We start from the raw sequence: 20535 nt of genomic DNA, 5'->3' as shown, positions 1-20535 counted from the left end.
CAAAAACTCCTCTCACTAATCCATTTTCTTACCCCCGTCCATAACCCATTTAAATGAGTCTCTCAGACTTCCTGCTTTGGCGTTTGTGAAGATCCAGCCCAAAGACCAAAAAGGCCTCTCAGCCCTGGTGGTATGACGCAGTGGATTGAGTGCCAGTTTATGAACCAAAGGGTCGCTGGTTCAGTTCCCAGTCAGAGCACATGCCTGGGTTGCAGGCCAGGTCCCCAGTAGGGGATGTCTGAGAGGCAACCACACATAGATGTTTCTCTTCCTATCTTTCTTCCTCCCTTCCCCTCTCTCTAAAAAATAAATAAATAAAATCTTTAAAAAGAAAAAAAGGGTCCTTATAAGAGTCCGAGAAGTTTAGATCTGGGAGGTGATGGGTATGTACAAGGTCTGTCCGGAAAAAGTCCAGCCATTGTTAATATAACAAGAAGGATTTGCGTGACCTCGGTGTAACCTGGCAGCCAAGGAGAGTGGACTGGAATGTGCATGCAGCTTCACCGTACTAGTCAGTAGAGGCAGTAGACGCCGTTGAATGAGCATGTGTACTGTATGGCTGTCACATTCAAAATGACTGAGCAAGTAGAGCAACAAATCTGCATCAAAGTTTTTTTAAAGATTTTATTTACTTATTTTTAGAGAGAGAGGGAGAGAAATATCAAAGTGTGGTTGCCTCTCACACATCCCCAACTGGGGGCCCAGCCCACAACCCAGGCACATGCCCTGACTGGGAATTAAACCAGCGACCCATTGGTTCACAGGCTAGCGCTTAATCCACTGAGCCACACCAGCCAGGGCTTCATCAGATTTTAAGCCTGAACATTCCTCTGCGGAAACTATTCTGATGATCCAGAAGGCCACAGCTATGGGCAACTGGTGATTGGCAGCTTCATCACGACAACACACCTGCTCATGCATCGCATCTCGTGCAAAGTTTTTGGTGAAACTACAAATCACCCAGGTGTCTCAGCTCCCCTTCAGCCCAGATTTGGTGTCCTGCAAGTCCTGGCTTTTCCTCAAACTAAAATCACCATTTTGAAAGGCAAGAGATTTCAGACTGTGATGAGATTCAGGAAAATACAATGGAGCAGCTGATGGCGATTGGGAGAACTGTGTGAGTAGGTCGCAAGGTGCCTGCTTTGTAGGGAACTGAGGTTTATTGTCTATGTACAATGTTTCTTGTATCTTGCATGGTCTTCAATAAATGTCTTTTTCATAGTACATGGCTGGATACCTTCTGGACAGACCTCATATATCCTATCACTGTGGAACTAGAAGAAACATGGGGTGGGTCGATGTTTTAAAGCCTTCTGCCAGCTTCTTTAATTCTCCTCTGGGGTACAAGGACAGCTGTCTATGCCCTGGCTGCCTCAGAATGCTGCCGAGCAATCGGGAAATGTCCGGAGCCATGCATTGTCTATTTATGGCCCCTGTGCCTGTGAAACAGGATTGGTGACTGTCACTGTGCCTGTGGCAGTCTGGAGTTACCCAGCGAGAACAAGGCTGCATACACAGAGCTCACAAGGGATTCTTGTAACAACCCTGCCCTGCTTTCTAGGGCTGAGCGAGGTACCACAGCGCAATCTTAGCTGCCCTCTTTATTTCAAGAAGTTGGCATTTGAACCACACCAGGTGTATTGTGTCTTATCCCTCCTGGAGGGATGTGGACCGACTCTGCTATTGTCCATGCTAATATCTCGGCCTGCACAGCCCTTCCCCATTCTTTCTCAGCCTTGGGTAAATCTTTCCCACCTTTCATGGCTCAGCTCAAGTGTCAGCTTCCCCTACAGAGACTTTCCTGGTTCCCCTAATTGGAATGAGTAGGAATTAACATGATGGATTGGAAAGAGCGTGGGCTTTAGAATGAACCAGACCTGAATTGGAATACTAGATTTGCCACTTAGCCTGTCACCCCTGACCTCAAGTTTTAATTATCCCATCCCTTAAATGAGTGTATCATATCTGTCTCACATGGTTGTTTTGAAAATTAAATGAGGAAGTGCTTACTATAGTTCTTGGCCTGTAGGAGGCATTCATTAAATGTTCTTTCCCTTATATACCCATAACTTCTTTTTCTGAACTAAAATGGCAGTTTACTTCCACTTCTGAAAGAACATCTAAGTGAAAAATTACAACATGAGAGGATGTTTCTTTCTATTCAAGTGGATTTGCTCTCTGAGGAGCAGGGATGCTCTTTTCCAACAGCCTTCAATGTAGAGTTTGTAGAGGACCCTTGGCGTTGGTTGAATGAATGAGCTCCTGGACTAGGTGATGGAAAATCTGCACAACCAGGGCTTTTGAGGAATAGGGGAAGGCAATAACATTAACCTAGAGAGAAGTTTCTGGGTACTGGTTGGGAGTAGTTGTAGAAAGACTGATCATCCGAAAAAGAAACCTTGTTTATTTCATTAAAAAAGGACTGACACTTGTAGAAAAGGCAGGTTTTGTTACAGTAGAAAAAGGAATAGTCAGAACCATTTTTTTAAAGATTGCTTTTTTTTTTTTATAGAGAAAGAGAGGGAGAGAGGCATCGAGAGAAACACAGATCAGTTACCTCTCACACGCTCCCAACTGGGGACCTGACCCACAACCCAGGCAGGTGCCCTGACTGAGAATCAAACTGGTGACCTTTCAGTTTGCAGATGATGCCCAACCCGCTGAGCCACACCAGTCAGGGCAGAACCATTTTTTAAAAAATGAAATGAGACTACTTTTGAGGCCATGAATTTCCTCTCCCTGGGGAGATGAGTGGGCTGTGCTTACCAGAGACCTTGTGGAAGAGGAAATTGTTCATCTGGCTGAATGTTGGACTAACCCTTTCAATATGAGAGTCAGTTAACTCAGACTTATCCCACACATTAGCAATCTCATCCCCTTTTCCCTCAGTACTTTGGGCCTCTGAACCCCTCCTTGGTTTTGTGTGCAGGTGACGATGCCTGGAGGTGTCAGGGCTGTGGGGACCATGTTGCTCCGAGCCAGCGGTTGTACAGGACTGCTCACGAGGCCTGGCACAGCTCTTGCTTCCGGTAAGTGGTCTGTCCTCCTGTTTTGTCAGTGCCCTACAGGCTCGGACCTATTTCCTCTTCTGGAAAATACAAAAACAAGCTTTTGACTTGAGAGTTTTCATTTTGGTGGGTGTGGGGCAGGGAGGGATGTGCCAGGGTGAACGTGGAAGAGCCACAAATGGGCCAGGTGCAGCTAGGGTTGGGGAGGATGAAAGGAGGTCTTTTCATGGTGTCCCAGCATCCTCAATTTTTAGGTAAAGAAACTGAGGCCCAGAAACAGTGACTTTCCCAAGCCTACACTACTGAGTATACAGATGCCTTAAGGGGTGTTTTTAGTGTAGTTTTCAAAGCCGCTCTTCTTCACAGCAGGCTGTCTTCCTAATTTCCTGCTTTTATTTTATTTTATTTTATTTTATTTTATTTTATTTTATTTTATTTTATTTTATTTTATTTTATTTTATTTTATCTATCTATCTATTTAGGTCTGCTTCCCTCTCTCAAAGAAATGAGCAGCAGGTTGAAGTATAGAAAGAAAAAAATAGTTTTAACATTGAATAGGCCAATACAGAGATGGGGCGCTTATGCTCTGAAGACCCGACTCCCCAGTGGCACACAGGTTACGATTATTGAGGGCAAAATCACAAGAAATCACGGGTTAGGGGTTGGAGTTGTGCTGGGAGCTGATTGGTCAGAAGTGAGGTAAGAGAAATAAATTGTTTTTTCAGAACAAATTGTTTTTTTAAGAACAGTTCTGAAGTCTTTTCTGGGTCTTTCTGTCAGGTCTCATGAGATAGTACCCAGGAGATTGGTCGTTCCACCTTAGGGCTCAGGAGCTGAAACGTAATTTAGGTCAGGTTGTTATCATTAGCCTGCCAGAGGTCTGACCTTGTGACCCTTAGTCAGGCCAGAGCTACTGGGCTACTGTCTTCTGCTGCCTAGGGAGTTGCTGATTATTCTCTCCTGCTTTTTATTATTAACTTTATTATGGTTCTTATTGTTTAGAGGCAGCACAGTTTCTTGAAAATAACACAAACTTTAGAGTCAGACTTGTTCCTGCTGTTTAAGGCTCAATTTTCTCATCAGGAAAATGTGGATGTTAAGAATCTATCTCAGGCTTATTAAGATTGAATGAAATAATATATGGCAGGGGCCCAGCACATGGTGGGCACCCACTGAATGGTTGTTCCTTTCCCCGGTGAGATTAGAATCCTCAAGAGTGGGGGCTTGTCTCTGCATTCTCTAAAACATGAAACAATACCTGGCCTGCAGTCATTCCTCATCAGAGGCTCGGTGGGCATGTGTGGCCCTGTGGTCTGAAATGGTGGAGCTGTGCTCACACTCTGAGAATGAAACAGACTGGCAGGCATCTCATGCTCTGAATTCCAGCACCCACATACAGCTCTTGCTACAAAGCATCCCCCATGCCGATATCAAGTAATTTAATTGACCTTTAAGCACTTGCACTCCACCCCCCAGCTACGTGGGGGGTTGGCCTGAAGAGTGCTGGCCTCTGGAAGTGCTGGAGAGGAACCAGCTTTTTTTTTTTTTTTTTTTTTTTTCCTTTTCAGCTCTAACTCAGAGCTCTTCAGTCTACTCTGTGTCTATCTGATTGCCTTGGTTCCTTCTCTTACTCTCAGGGAAGTTGATTGTATCCTTACTCTGCCTTTTAGTAGGATAGGACTAGAGTTGTCAGAGCTACAATGGACCTTATAGAGAAAGCCTTGGGTTAGCCCCTTTATTTTAGACCTGAGGCTAAAGAGCAGCATCAGAACCTAATGAATTCCCAGGTCAAGGCTTGCCTTGGCATCTAACCCCTGATCATATTTGTACCTGCTGTTTTCCTATTTGTGTGAATGTTTTCTATCCAAAATAAGCGGAACCAGATAGGACAAAGCTAATCTTTGGAATTTTTAGATTTTCCTATCAGTAAAGAACTTCAGAACCAGAAGGGACTACATACTGTATGATATAACCCTTTCATGTCAGAGATGAGAGGCCCGATACCAAAAAGACACAGAGGTACACAGACAGGCCATGGACAACAGGAGCTGGTCTTAGAGCCGAAGTCTTGGATTATTTGTAGATCTGGGTCCGTTGCTACCTTGTTAGATAGCAGTGTGTGTGTGTGTGTGTGTGTGTGTGTGTGTGTGTGTGTGTGTGTGTGTGTGTGTGCGTGCGCGCGCGCACATGAGAGAGAATGTGTGTGTGTGAGAGAGACACACAAATACGTGCTCATAAAGAGGTAAGGCACGTTATCACAGTCTGCTAAGAGTGCAGGCTGTGGAATAAGACTGTCTGGTTTTAAATCCTGGCTTTGCAGTTTCTTAATTGGCCTTAGATAACTTCCCTGAGCTTCAGGTGCCTCATCTATAAAATGGGATTAAGGATAGTACTCATCCCACAAGGTTGATTGGGAAGATTAGATGTATAATCTATTTAAAGTGCCTAGCACAGCACCTGATACATAGAAAACTCTTAGTAGTTATTAGTTTACCTTGTGAGGGTATGTCTATATACTTATGCATACATTTGTTTTTCTTATTACGTATACACTCATTGGTCATCTGATGTGGAGCCTCAGGGATTAAGGTTAATTTTGAACTACCCTCGCATAATTAAAGCGAAGATCATGCCTGTGGGGTAAGTAGAGCATCCAGGTTGTCTGCCGTGGACAGCTTCGTCTTAAGGGCAGAGGCTTCCTAATCTAGCACTATTAAAGGGACATGTTGAAATATCTCCTGACTCCTGAGCCTTCCCACACAGTCTGGATGACCTGGAGCCTAGTCATTTGCTCCAGGGAGAAGAGCTGTTTTGGAGCCAATTTGACTTTTGCCCAAAAGGAAGGAAGGACTGTATTGTCTGACTCCAGAAGTAACCTGGGTTATGAGGAGTATGAGGCATCAGCCTGAATGGTTTTTTAAGTGTCTTCCACCCCAGCTCACCTGTAATTCTCTGATGAATTCAGAGTCTCTGGGTGCAGGCCTGCTAGAAGCAGGACCCTCCCTTCAGTCTCCCAAATAAATGCATTCTTCCTGACTCCCCCGTCTTGCTCTACCCAGCTGGGCTGCAGTTACAATAAAGGAAATGACTTTTCTTCTCCCCTTCCCCCCACACCTTTGTTTTCCTAATCACAGGGTGGGGCTGGATATTGAATGGAGAAACTTCTAGGGTTTGGCCCAAACTCCTCCCCTCACTTCTCCTTATTCTACTCTATCCTCTGTCTGCAGCCACATCCTTAATCCTGACAGTGACAGCCTTCTGCCAGTTTGTCAGGTCCCTGGGACAATAGAAGGCCAGTTAAAGCTGGAACCTGGGACTGTACATGGAGGCCAGCTGACAGATCTCCTGGAAGTGGCTGGAAGTAGCCCCGTCTATAGTTGTACTAGTACAGTGGGGCACCTGGCCAGGGTCCCTCTGATCTTTGGACACCTGGCTGACCAGCCCTCTTGCTTCCTTTCCTCAACCTTTACAACAGACCTGTTTAGATTTTGAATACCTCTGGCCTTCCCTTTCCTTGAGCAGTGCCACTGGTGCTAGAGCCGGGGCCATTCTCTGAAGTTTTCTGGAACTGGCTCCCTCTCATGGGGGGAGGCCAGAAAAGTAGCAGGACTGCGTGTTGTTTTGTAGCTGAAGTTAAGGTGTGGAGCTGTGAATGGTGACCTGGCCTCTTGGCATATTTGCAAAGCAAAGAACCTTGACAAGTTTTCTGACTTGTTCTTTCACTCACTCTTGTCGGAGATGTTTGACTCAGGAGGAGGGCTCATGGGAGGAGGGAAAAGCTGCCTCTGTTAGTCTTTATGGCCCCTGCCTGGGACTGTGTGACTTGACCCTGTTCCTAACAGCATTATCAGAGGGGAAAATCCACTGCTCTTAAGGCTCCTGGGAACGGTTATGGCCTTTTCTCAGGATCACAAACGCATACTGTTTGTTTGTTTGTTTGTTTTAAAGATTTGTATTTACTTTTAGAGAGAGAGGAAAGGAGGGAGAAAGAGAGAGAAAGAAACATCAATGTGTGGTTGCCTCTCATACACCCCAAGCTGGGGACCTGGCCCAAAACTCAAGCATGTGCTCTGACTGGGAATAGAACCAGTGACCCTTTGGTTCGCAGGCCAGGGCTCAATCCACTGAGCTACACCAGCCAGGACCAAACACATACTATTTGAACTTTCTCTTTTGAGAAGTGATTTCTCATGCCTGTGCTCTAGAAAAGGGGTAGTGCAGATAGAAAACTTATCACTTCATCAGGCAACAAACGGTTTCCGCTAAATTTATGTGAAGAAATTACACACGTAGTGACCAGAGACTGTGATGTAATAGGCTGGCTGATGACAAGGGTGTTTTTCGTGATGCTGAAAATCATCCTCATTTTCTCACGCAAACCCCCATCTAAACAAGCATGGTAGAATTAGAATTACAGTGATAGGCTCCATTTATTGAGTGTTTACTCTACACTAGACAAGTCCCAAGCATTTCATGTGTATTATTTCATTTAATTCTTACAACAGCCTAATAACTATAGAACTGTAGAACTGTCTTAACCTATTTTACAAGTAGGGAAATGAAGGTTACTCGCTTACAGTCACAGAGCTAGTAAGTAACATAGCTAGGATTTGAACACCGGCTTTCTGACTCCTTGCTTAGAAGAGTCTCTGCATTTTTGAATATGGGTATGTCATGTAACCTCTCTGAGGCTCAGTTTTCTCTTCTGTGACTTCAGGGTAAAAACACACACCATGCCTGCCACACACTAGGTGTCAGATAACATTGAAGGGTGTTGGTTCATGAGTTCTCAAATGTCAGTAAAAGGGCTGTTAAATTTCTCCCGGGCCTCCAGCTCCTGGGTTCAGAGTCAGTGGAGCAACCCTGCCATCTGCTGTTGTACTGTTGATGTTGCTGCTGCATTTATTGACTCAAGCCTTTGATTCTGGTTTACTCGTTTGTCTAGTTTATCTCTGAGGAAACAGCCAGCCAGCAGGTCATTAAGGCTAGCTGTCCAACAAGGGACTGGGATCTTTCTGACAGAGGAAGGGAAGGAAAAACACCTGGGCCTTTCTCTGCCCTCACAGGGGACACCAACATTAACATACAATGGGACTCTTAGTATGTAGCAGCAGCATGTAGCTTTCATGTGCCTTAATCTTGCCCTCTTCTTTGGGAAGAAAGAACTAAGACCTTATAGAAGTCCCACAGCTGCTGTTCTGGGCAGAGATGGAGAGTTGGGGTGGGGCCAGAGATGGGTGACATATTTATTAAGCACTGTATTGGGAGTTTCCCTCACATCAGCTGATTCAGCCCTCACAATAACACTGCAACCCCATTTTATAGTAAAACAGGAAGGCCCAGGAGGGTGGAGTCACTTGCCCAGGGTCACACAGAGCTGACATTTGATCCCAGGTCTCTGTAGCTCTCAAGAGGGTTCTCTTTGCACTGGGATTCCCAGGGATCAGAAGACAACCTGGATTTTAGTCTTAACTGAACCAGCTAGTTGTATAACTGTGGGTGAGTTCCTTTGCCGCCGTGAGCTTCAGTTTTTTTATCTATAATGTGTGATGAAAGTAACCCACCTCGTGGGGTAGTTGTGAGGGTTAAGGAGGTAACGGAGAAGAACGCACTCTGAGACATTAGAATGGCATAATGTGTCAAGGGTTAGCAGCACACTGTGCTTCTCAAACCAACAGTCCACATATAATTTTGAGCATCTTCTGCTCTATTAAGGGCACCAAATTGAATGCTGTTGGAGATATGGATTTGGCATACTGGCCTGGTCTCCTAACTGGCTTCCTCAGATAGCTGAAAAACAGGTAATAATATGGAGTATTCGTAATAATGGCTCTAGAAAGAAAATATTATATACTGGGCTGTCGTTTGGCTTCCATTCTGTCTCTACCTGAAACAATTCTTTTAGTAATGTTCCAGAGACAGACTCATCGGCCCATCCACTGGCTGTGTTTCTGTCTTCGTCTTATAAGACCTCCCAGACTGCATTAGAGGTGGTATAGCAAAGTGAATCTGAGTTCGGAGTCAGGCTGCTTAAGTGTCCATCCCAGCTTCTCTTACCAGCTACCTGACCTTGAGTCAGCTGTTTAATCTTTCTTTGCCAGTTTCCTCATCTATAAAAGGGGAAATGGTTCTGACCTTAAATGGTTGTTGTGTATCCCTGGCTGGTGTAGCTCAGTGGATTGAGTACCGGCCTGCGAACCAAAGGATCACCGGTTCAACTCCCAGTCAAGGCACATGCCTGGGTTGTCGTTCAGGTCCTCAGTAAGGGGTGCGTGAGGCAACCCCTCAGTCTTGACTATCTCCCTCCCTTTCCCTCTCTCTAAAAAATAAATAAAATCTTAACAAAAAATGGAGATGGCTAACTGTACCAGTTTTCAAAAAGGAGGAAAAAAAGATCTGGGGAAAAGTCATTTTGACTTGATTCCTTTGCAAAATTCTGATGGAATTTTGTGGACAAATTCTGTGGAATTTTGTAGATGATGGAATAGGTGGACAGTGAGTGCTTAGAAAAAGGAGCTAAGGATACAGCAGCAGTGAATTAGTCATCACTAACTAGATTTTACTTCATGATTGTTAGTCATGAGACTCTTGATTCCACAAGGCATTTGATAAAATCTTTCATGATACCCTGATAGTAGGAATGTGGGCAGAAAAATCTAGAAAATTAAGATGCAGGAGTTCAGCATACCCAGCAGTTTGGGGCCCTGTGTTGGAGAGACAGGATTCCTGAGTGCCTCACTAGGGCACCTGTTGAGGAAAGGGCATAGGATTTGAGCTTTTAATCGCAGTCCTACACTTCCCAGGAGCAACCTTGGATGAATTACCTAACACCTCTGGGCTTTCCTTGCCCTTCCTGTGCGATAGATATTTCTTGGTAGATTGTTGCAGGGACTAAACTAGGTGATGAGTGTAAAAGCCATTTGTAAGGTGAAAATGCTTTATAAATGAGTTATTCTCATCGTTCTAGTAATGTAGTTGCTCACAATGGGGGTCCTGAAACATGTTTATTTATTAGACATCTAGGTGTGGGCCTCACGTAGTTTGATCTTCTGGTAGACAGATAGATATTGTCTCTGAGCCATTCCTGTTTGTGATGTGCTTGGGGACATGTCAAGGGAGCCCTTCCCGGAGGAAATCTGGGGCTCCGTAGGAGTTGGACCTGGATAAAGGAGGAGAGAGCCACCAGCTAGGGACACAGGAGGCTGCAGAAGGAGCTAAGAGAGCAAAGACTTAGGGTGTTGCTGGGGAGAGAAACCTTATGTGGGTGGGTCTGGAAGTGGAGTGGGACAGGAGGTGGCTAGAGTGGTGACCCTGGTGGGGAAGCTGAAGAGAGCCGCAGGGACCCTGAGCGCAGGACACCCAGGCAGACTTTGCCTTTGGACAAGAGCTCTAGGAAAACAGTGTGAGGAGGCACTTGTTCTAAACTGTGGGACTTCTTTTTTGTTTTGTCCATTTATCATTTAAAAAAGCAGCACTTAAGTGTAAGAAAAAATTGTAACCAACATCAAAATAGAAAATAAATACTATTTCATCCCTGCTTCTTGTCTCACTACTTTAAGGAGAAACTGGTAGCCACGTGGCAGGATCTTCCAGCGAGCCTCTAAGGATTATGTACATAAACTTTTTAAACAATGGTATTATACTCTGGACTCTTTCTGACACTGGACTTTTCACGTGGCACTTGACCCACGACACTTCTGTTGCAGTACCTAGGGTTTACCTCATGATTTTTTGCAGCTGCACAGTATGTTGTTGTATGGATGTGTTGTGGTATTTAGCCCACCCCTAGTGATGGGCACATGGATTGTTCCTAATCTTTTGGTGCTTTTTTTTTTTTAAGATTTTATTATTTGTTTTTAGAGAGAGGAAAGGGAGGGAGAACAAGAGGGAGAGAAACATTGGTGTAAGAGAAGCACCAGTTGGTTGCCTCTTGTTTGCACCCTGACCAGGGACCCAACCCACAACCCAGGCATGTGCCCTGACTAGAAGAAATTGAGCCAGCAACCCTTTGCTTTGCTGGAGGAGGCCCAGCCAACTGAGCCACACCGGTCAGGGCCTAATCTTTTGGTGTTAAACAGTTCTGGACACATGTCTTGGTACATCTGTAGGAATATTTCTCTAGGCAAAATTTTTAGCAGTAGAATTTCTGGGACTTTCATTTTAGAAAGCCAACCACTGCGATAGTATGGAAAATAAGCTGGAAGAGAGGAGGAGCAGGGCAGGAAAAATGGTCAGTATTGGGGGTGTCAGAGCTTACCTTGCAAGGTTTAGAAGCTACAGTGTCTCCAGGGACTGCCTTCCCTTGTCAGCGTCCTCCCAGCCAGTAGTGGGCCCCACGTGAACACGGTTCCTAGCGTTCACCTTATCTGACCAGAGTCTTCTTCAGAGGAGAGATTGGGTTGTTTATTCATTCACCACTGCTCCCCAGAGTGCTCACTTGAGGCTGTTGGCCTTGGAGGCTGATGTCTCCAGTCTTCACAGGTGCCTTCAAGCCCTGCATCTCAGCTAGTTCCCAAGAGTCAGTTTGCTTGGCTCCCCACCATGTTTCCAACTTGTGAAATGTGCAGGAGATTAACACCTTTCTTGCCATCTTATCCTGTCCTTAACTGCCAGTCCAAGAATCCCTGTAGATGCCTCTGGTAGCTGTAACTGGTGAATACTCTGCCAGCTGCTTTGTGGACCTAGAAGGGCAGCTTTCCATGCAGGATTGGTATCTAAGGGCAAGAGGGGAAAATACATCCTCCGGTGTAACCATTCACCTCCCACTTCTGGGTGGTTTGGGCCCTTTGAGGTTGGCCCTGAGGAACCATAGCACACTGCGGTCTAAGTGGCCAATAGCTCCCTAGGTGGGTAACTCAGTTGGTTAGAGTATCGTCCTGATACACCAAGGTTGTGGGTTTGATACCCAGTCTGGGCACATATAAGATTCAACCAGTGAATACATAAATAAGTGGAACAACAAATCAGTGTCTCTCGCACGTACATTCTCCCTTCTTTGCCCTCTCTGTCTAAAGTAAATTTAAAAAAATTTTTTAATGTGGCCAGCAGCTTATCACATCTGGTGATAAGTCCTTCGATGGTTCCTCCTGAAGTCTGGATTTATGGGAGTCAAATGAATTCCGCTTAGGAGGAGCTATTGCTTCATCTCAGAACATGGAGCGATAGCTGCCCCTCTTCTAGTTGGTTTTCGTGGCGTTGAGAAATCCTCTCACTAGTTACCCACACACTCACCCACCCACCTACCCACTGAGTCCTTTGAAAGGGGAGTGGGGGAGCAGAGAATGCCTGCAGCCTCCTGCTCACATTCCTAGACACCGACTCACTGCGCCCGCCACCGCTGGAACAGCAGAGCTGTGTGAAATGTCAAGAGGAGTTATGCTCATGCGCTCCCTGGCCCCCGTCTCTTTGTGGCTTGCACTTTCTTCCGTCCACACTGTGTTCATCAGTTGGAAATTACAGGGTGCAATTAGAAGATAATTTGCTAGTTCCAGACTTAATTTGGGCCCCCCTTCTTGCTTGATAGAATTACAGGGGAACATAATAGATTTTTGGTGAGAAATAGCTGGCTCTGTGGCTGGGAGAAAGAGAGCTTCCAGCCCTCCAGCTGGGCAGCCCCCTTTCAGTGTCCTGTGTGTTGTTCTCCTACCTTTCATGCTGCCCCACCTCCTCTCTTGTATGGCCCCCGAGTCCAGGATTCTGATCCCCTAGGGCTGGCTCAAGAAGTTTAAACTCAACTTGTGACACAAGGGAAACGGAGCCCTCTATAACATCAGAGGGCTGAAAAATGTTGAAGCTGGAAGCTGTTTAGAGATCTAGCCAAGGCCCAAGGCCCAGACAGAGGCAACAGCTTGCTGAAGGCCACACGTAGCTAGCCCATAGTGGTAGTAACAATAGTCTTAATGATATTAGCAGCTAACATTTATCAACCCTTAATGTGTTCCAGACTGTGTGCCAAGGGCTTATGTGCAGTGCATTGTCATATTCAGACCCAGACAGTCTGGCTCTGGGCCCAGGCTGGGTTCCAGCGTAGCAATGGTGAAGTTCAATATAGACAGCCTGGGTTCGGATCCTGATTTCATGTCTCGCTAACACAGCTGTGACCTCAGACAAGCAAGTTAAACTCTCTGTACCTCCATCTCTTCCTCTGCAAAGGGGAAAGTCACAGCACTACTGACTAGTATTGGTTAAGATTCAGATGTGTGAGTGCTGCAAGCAGCACTTGGTGCAGGGTGAGCGTCTATCCAGTGCTCTTCCTGCTGCCTCTGGAGCTCGAGTGTGATGTGTGTGTGAGACAGACACGGCTGAGTTCGACACAAATGCCAAAAGCTGGTCTTCACTATTCAGGACAATAAACAGAGGTCGAGTGCCTTGGCTCTAGAGCAGAGATCATCAGACTGTAGCCCCACCACCTGTTTTTGTAAGTCCTGTGATTTTCACATTTTTAAATGTTTGGGGGGAGCAAAAGAGTATTTTGTAGCCCATTATTCAGACTTCAGTGACTATAAATAAAGTTTTATTGGAACACAGCCACATCCATTTGTTTACGTTTTACACGAGTATGTATGGCCACTTCTGTGCTGCAGTGACAGTTGAGTAGCTGTGACAGAACCTGTATTTGTGTAGGCCAGCAAAACCTAAAATATTTGCTCTCTGGCCTGTTACAGAGAACGTGTTCCTGTTCTAGAATTACACTTACTGGGTTTGAAACCCAGTTTTGCCACTTACCAGCTGTTTATCTTTAGGCTAGTGACATAACCCTTCAGAACCTCAGTTTCTTCGTCTGTTAAATGGGGATGAACATCCATGCTTTGGCGATGTAAGTATGATACATAATAGATGCAGCCCAGACAAGCTTGCGCAGTTGTCTGTCGAGGGGCTGCAGGGCTTAATGGGTAAGGTGTCTAATTCTGCATCAGAAGATAGAGAATTCGAGTCCCTAGACAGTCGCTGCTAGGCATGTTTTTCTCCCTTCGCTTAACATTTTCCCGCTCTTGGGACTGTGCCCTGGTCAGCCTCTAACCCTGGGTGTGCCAACCACCCACCTTCCCACCCCTTGGACACAGCCCTGTGCCTGCAACCATGGAGTTCACCCATAGGACCTAGGGCCAAAATTTCATCCAGGGTGAGCCCAAGGTACTGCAGGACCAACACGGGCCAGATTCTGGGCAGACAGTGGACCCTGAAGCCACTCACCAGAGTCCTGGGAACCCACTGGGGCCCGGCTACATGAATTAAAGTTCAGACAAAGAGAAGCATGACGGACAAGGGGGTGGACTGGGGTGGGGTAGAGGAGTAGCTCCAGGAGGGTCAAAGGACAGGTGCATTTTAAAATGTAATAAATTATGGTGATGAAAAAGGCTTGGAAACAGTGGTGATGGTTGCACAATATTGTGAATGTAACTGATGCCACAGAATTGTACATTTAAAAGTGGTCATAATGTCAGATTTAACATTTTATATCTATACTTACCACAGTAAAGGTATTTTTGAAAAATAGAGGCACAAAGCATAACACAGGGCCTGGAGTGTATTAAGTACTCAATAAATGATAGCTTATAAGAGGGTACAAGCACTACCTTGTCCCAGTCATTGTTATTCCTGTGCCCAGTCAGCAGGGGGATGGAAAAAGGCCCCTTGTAATGCAGTCACCACTTTTGCCACAGACGTTCCTGTCATGGTGACAGGGTGACTTCAGTGGGGCGGAGTCTGTGCCTGGTGCAAGAGAGCTGGTATCACTCCCTCACGTTCAACTGTGGGCTCTGGACACTAGGGCCCCAGTCTTCTCCAGCAGCCTTGCATTTCCCCTCAGTAATCCTACAGGGGGGTGGATAAGGGGCTTTCCCCCAGTGGTGGGCTCTGGTTCAGCCATCCGTAGCTGAGGCTCTTCGGGCAGGCCTCCACTCCAGATCCCAGCCCCATCGTCCCCACAGGCACCTGGGCCTGGCCTCCCTCATGCCCCATTTTTTCAGTTTGAGAAGCCTGGTTACCATGGACACAGTGAAAGAAGTCCCATTGCCCACTAAGGCTGATGGATGGCATTCTGGAGTGAACAAATGAATGAAAGAGAGGGGACAGACGATTGGGGCTCTGATCCCTGTGCTGTCTCCTGCTTGCAGAAGGGCTTGGAGGGGGCTCTTTTCCTTAGAGGCTGAGTGAAGCTTGGGGTGAAGGGCTCCAGAACGGGAGTCACAGGGGCCTACGTTTTAATCCCAGCCCTGCCACTGACTGGTTTTTTGGCCTAAGGTAAGTTACCTAATCTCTCTGTGCCTCACCTTTCCTATTTATGAAATGGAGATTATTCCCATTTCAGAGAAATAAGAGAGTGCTTATATAGTGCTTGCCACATAGAGAAACATTTCAATGTCAGTTAACACTCGGCCTATTTCCTCATCCTCAGTGATTCCCAGAAGAGGAGTGGCAGCCCCCATTGGCCAGCCCTGGGAGCTGTCCCCAGGCCAGGCAGAAGGAAGGGATGAATGGGGGACCTAGTGCCAGGAACAAGTCGATGCCTGACCAGAGCCCAGAACCCAGGGGACAGTTCTCTGGACCTGTCTCTCCTGCCTGAGAGCCCCTCCTTCTGGGGGCGTGGCTTGGCCTGGAGCTGGTATCCTGGGGTTTTTCTTCACCTCCGAGCAGTTTTTCCATCATTTGGGCAGCTTCTCAGGCTGGGGAAACTTGGGGGCTGGTGTGCTCACTCTCTCTCCTGTCCTGCCCTTCCCTGAGCTCAGGGATGGACACTCAGCCAGCCCTGGTTATTGTCTGCTGCGGCGCCTGCCTACAGCCTCTCTCTAGCCCAGCTCCACCCCTTGCCTGCAAGGTCTGTTTCCTAATAGCTGCTCCAACCACACACCTCGGTTCCGCGAGGAGTCCCTCCTCTTCCTCCCTCCCTCCCTCATCAGGGGTGGGGCCGAAGGGGAAGGCTAACTTGACAGCAGCGCTTCTTTCTTAGCTGGTCACCGGCCCCTGCCCAAGAATGCCTGTGTGCGTGTAGCCTCCGCAGAGAGGTGGTTCTCCCGAGGGGCCGCCTGAGCTTGAGAACTGGGGAGGAGTTGTTCCAGCCATGAGCCCCTTTGGGAATCTTTCAGGGGGCAAGTGGCCCAGAGTCCTCACGCCTTTTCAGCTGCTCCGGAGGGAGAGGTGAGCACTGGGCAGCCGGCCTGAAGCCAGAGGTGCCGGGAGCCCCGGGCCTGTCATGGTGGCGGTCTGCAGCCAGCCTGAGGCACTCCCAGACGGGTTTGCAGCTGAGCTGGTTTATCTGGTGTGGGAAGAAGATGGGGAGTTACTTGTCCATCTCGGCTTACTTCACCTCCAGAGACCCCTTTCGGTGAGTTGGGCTCTGAGTCCCCCTCCCCATCTCCTCTTTTGGTCCTGAATCTCCTCAGATTTGGCATGTCCTCTGACCATTGGTTCTGTCAGGCAGAAGCCAGTAGACTCTGTTCCCAAGCAGAACCGGCCCGGCGAAAGCTCCCCACCATGTTCTGGGAATGGTGAGGTGAGGGATCTGCCCCAAAAGAGGCTCCTGGGGAATTCTGGCTCTCCTTCCTTCCCAGACACACCTAGAAGCACCTCCAAAAGATGCAGCTTGCCTGCCTGTTCTTGGTGTTACTGCTTCTGGGGGAAGAGCACAAGTAGAGTTCTGTTCCTTCAGCTCTCACATATCTTACCTGCAGGCTGTGCTGCCTGCCCGGGAATTTGTCCCAACAAGCAGGATGGACAGGTTTTGCCAAACAGCATGGAAGCTGACAGGATCTAGGTGTGGTTAGCCTGGTATACAGTAGGCATTTTTAATGGCAAGCACATGTGCCTCTGGTCTTTAAGGGTTTCTGAGCTCCCAGGTGAGTAGTTGCTAGGGAAAGGCTTGGGTAAGTTCTTCTGAGACTGGGGCTTTTGGCTTTGGAATGTTCCCAAGCTGCAGGGTCAGCCCCTGTGTATGCCAGGTCCTCAGGCCTGAGTACCTCTGGGGCTCTCTTTCTGTGGAGCTTCTCAGAGGGAGGTGTAGAAACTTTCTCACCACCTCAGACCTACCTTTCTTTGCTCGCTGCCCCACCCCACCTCCAACAGAAACTCCCCGGGGGGTTAGTCGCCCTCAGGGTCCCTTCAGAAGGGAGTCATTCCTGGCTGGGGTGGGGCTTGTTTTCATTCCTTGGGAACAGCCTGTTGTTCCAAGGCCTGCCTCCCCCTCACCAGTGGTCCTGGTTGACTTCTCCGTTCTGGCTTCCCCAACCCAGCTCCATGCCCAGACCTCGCTACTGGGGTACTAGTCAGGTGGCCAGGCCCTGGGCAGAAAAGCAGAACCCCATGTGGTTTCACCAGAATTACTGGACTGTGGTAAAGTGGTGGGAAACCTCTGGATTGGGGGCTGGGGTGAGGAACTGGTCATCAGTGCTGACTCTACCAGGCATCCTGCTAGGCGCTCTGTCGTTTGATCTCAGCAGCCTAGAGACATTATATATCCCCATTTTTCAGATGAGGCAGCCGTTTTCAACAGTGAACTACTCTAGGTTTGCTTTCCTCTTCCAGCAGAGAGGGCAGAAAAAAAGCCCCTGGAGGTTGCTTGGCACATCAAAAGGATGGCAGAGGTTCTTTTCTGAAGAGCTGATAGGAATCGATCTTGAGTTTAGGAGGCAGATTTTACCTGATGGAATTGAGATGCCAAGTGTTTGAAGTAGCCACTAGTTTCAGCCAGGATCTCATTAATCCCTTTTACTCTTAATCCTGGAAAGGCACTTTGGGGGAGGGGTTGTTCCCTTAGGAGTCAGGAATGCTGAGCCCTTTTTAATCTCTGGGGGCAGGACCTAATTTCTCAGGAGCTAGAGCAGATAATGAATTCTCAACCTGGACCTTTGAGGGCCAGGCAAATGATGCTCCCCTGGTCTTCCTGCCTGCCCTTTGTCTTGTTCTGCTCTAGCCCCTCTGGGGAACCTGACCACCCCCCACCTCCCCAAACTCTGTTTGCCCAGCTGGAAGGGTGGGTGGGGGGACTGACTCACTCACTCACTACAGACCCTCTCCCATCCCCCAAATGGGAGGCCACATTCCTGAAGCCCCTTCTGAAATGAAGGTCAGCACGATGGGCTCTCTGCCTCACAGGAAGGGCCATCCAGACTCTTCTCTCCCGGGTATCAATCTAATCAGTCACCACTGTCATTGCTGGTCAGAAAGCTGCTCCCACCTGTAATGAACCCCCTTCATTACAGGGTGTCCGCAAGGGCTGATATCTGACCAGGCGCCTGACCCCTCCCTGGGCCTCAGTTTTCTCCTTTGCAGAGCATAGGGGCTCCTGGGCTCCTAAACATGACCCTTGCCAGATTCTGTGGAACAAATTATGTCCTTGACCTCAGCCTCTGGGGGAGTACAAAAGTCCACAGGACTTCTGAGGCTGTGGTTGCAAGGCAAACGACGAAACCAGATTCCATGGGGACGTGATCAGGCGTGACAGCCTCAAGGGAGGGCAGAGGGAGCAGGGAATAAAGAATGTAATTTCTGCCTCCTGGCAGAGACCTCAGCAGAGTGCACTGTCTTCCTCTGCCAGTGCCACTTGTGTCAGGAGTGAGGTGCAATTATAGGTGTGCTCCCAATAAGAAAACACCTCAAAATGGAATTTACAGAAGAGCAACTTTTGTCTGACATCTTTAGAGAATTTTTTAAATAGAATTTCCCTTAATGTCCAACATTGATTTAATGGGCTTGCTTTACACATTGTCTCTTGAAGAAAACAAGTGCATCTTTGTGTTTTAAAGCAACCGATATTTAAAGGGAAAATTATTCTTAACCCTGCCCGGCTTAGCAGTAAATTTTGGCAGCTCCCTTAGGTCCTCTGGGATCTTTTTCTCCCCATCTGAACAATGAAGGACTTGGATCAGGTAAATGGTTCCCAACTCTGCAACTCATGTGGCTCCTTGGAGACACACAAGCTCTTTTCCATTTTTTCCAAGTCACGAAGCTTTACCCTTAACTGCAGTACAACTGTCCAAGTTACTTGAAACTACAGGCTTCCTGGCTTTTGGTTGGAACTAAATCAATGCACTCTGGTAACACTTATTTCTTGCTGACCAGAGGCTCCTTATGTGTTTGGTTACTTTTTTTAAGAACAAGACAAAAATATGTTCCATAATTATTACAGCTTAATTGACAGCCTACCTCAGTCTCCAGGGTCTCCAGGAAGGAGGGGTAACAGTGGCATCTTTGGTGGTAGAAGACAGGGCTCAGACGGACTGGAGTCTTTAGACCTCTGTTATATCTGCCCCTCCGGGCCCTGTGGTCGAGTTGGCATCTCATCCCCAGTGGTGACACTCAGGCTGAGCATCAGCCAGGCCGTTACCAGGACATGGGAGGGCTTGTTCTTTAACCTCTGTAAATCCGCTGTAATAATGACTGTTTGGTTCCATGACCACATAAGGTTGAAAGTTTACCTGTAAACATTTGGCCTGAATAATCTGCATGTGAGTGAGGACTGGGTCTATCTTGTTTCACTTGGCATCTCCCAGCATAGTACCTTGCCTGTTTGGTCTTGCACATCCGCAGTAACTATTTCCTAATTAACAGGGACTGCTTCGAATCTATTGATTAGATAAATAATTCATTGTAGGGTCTTCTCGACTCACAAAAACCTGGTTCTGGGCCAAGAGGCTGATCCATGTTGCTTGGGCTTGGGAGGAAAAGGGGTCTGCCTCCTTTTGCTCTCGGTGTTCTCAAGTTAAAGGAGGGAGGGCAGGAACTGAACACGGGACACCTGCCATGAGCCGGGCATCATGTTAGGCATTTGTACATAATTTAATTCTCATAACCCCATGAGATTTTATCATGTCCAATGTACAAATGAGGAAACTGAGGTTCAGTCATGAAGTAACTAGCCTTAGGTGACACATAGTAAGTGGCAAAGAAGGAACAAGGATCTACGTCTTAAAAGAGTTATTTGTGAGAAACTCAATTGATTATCTTTTTTTTTTTAACTTGTTTGTTCCCTGCTGACTCAAAAGACTTCATTTTGGATCCGAGCTGCCCACTGAACTGACTGCCAGCCTTTGGTGCACCTGGTAGCTACCCAGGCCGTCTGTAGGGCTTTGCCAGAGGAGTTTCGGAGGTCGTCCTCACTGTGCATGGCCTTCTCAGTGATCTCCCCTGGTTGAAGGGCTTCAGCTCTGTTAGCACTGGCTGCTGTGGAGAGTGTGGTGACTGATGCCTTGGCCCTGGGCTCAGGGTACTACCACATTCAGGCTGGATGGCTTGGGGCCTGCAGCCAGGGCAGATTGTGACTTTTACCTGAAACTTTCAAAAATTGAAAGCTGGAAAAAAACCTTGGCTTTAAGAATACATTGTGGCCACAGCCACTGAGAATCTGAGGTGGGATTTTTTATTTTATATTATTTTATTTTTGAGTAGCACCTTACATTTCCAGAGTGTGTTTGGATTCTTTTCTTGAAAGGGTAGAGACTGCTGGGGACTACAGAAGGCTGCAGACTAAGTGAATGAGGAGAATCTCGCCACTTCACATGCAGTGCTGGGGCTTAAGGAAAAGCCTCATGAA

The 20535-nt window shown here is 47.3% G+C and overlaps 1 protein-coding gene across 3 annotated transcripts in view; it reads left to right on the top strand.

The window, feature by feature from the left end:
* Positions 1-20535, top strand: part of LIMK2 (LIM domain kinase 2) — a 50733-nt gene that overhangs the window by 9360 nt on the left and 20838 nt on the right. The window contains exon 2 of one of the 3 annotated variants that reach the window (XM_045826838.1): positions 2930-3029. In XM_045826838.1, coding sequence (XP_045682794.1) covers positions 2930-3029 — 100 coding nt within the window. Of the gene's footprint in view, positions 1-2929; positions 3030-15920; positions 16333-20535 lie in introns of those variants that run through there. The other 2 variants (XM_045826839.1, XM_045826841.1) reach the window with 2 other exon arrangements.

Source organism: Phyllostomus hastatus, unplaced genomic scaffold (genome assembly GCF_019186645.2).
Source record: "Phyllostomus hastatus isolate PE091 unplaced genomic scaffold, TTU_PhHast_1.1 phas_scaffold_760, whole genome shotgun sequence".
NCBI classification, from domain to species: Eukaryota; Metazoa; Chordata; class Mammalia; order Chiroptera; family Phyllostomidae; genus Phyllostomus; species Phyllostomus hastatus.
This window is presented reverse-complemented; position numbering and strand designations above follow the sequence as displayed.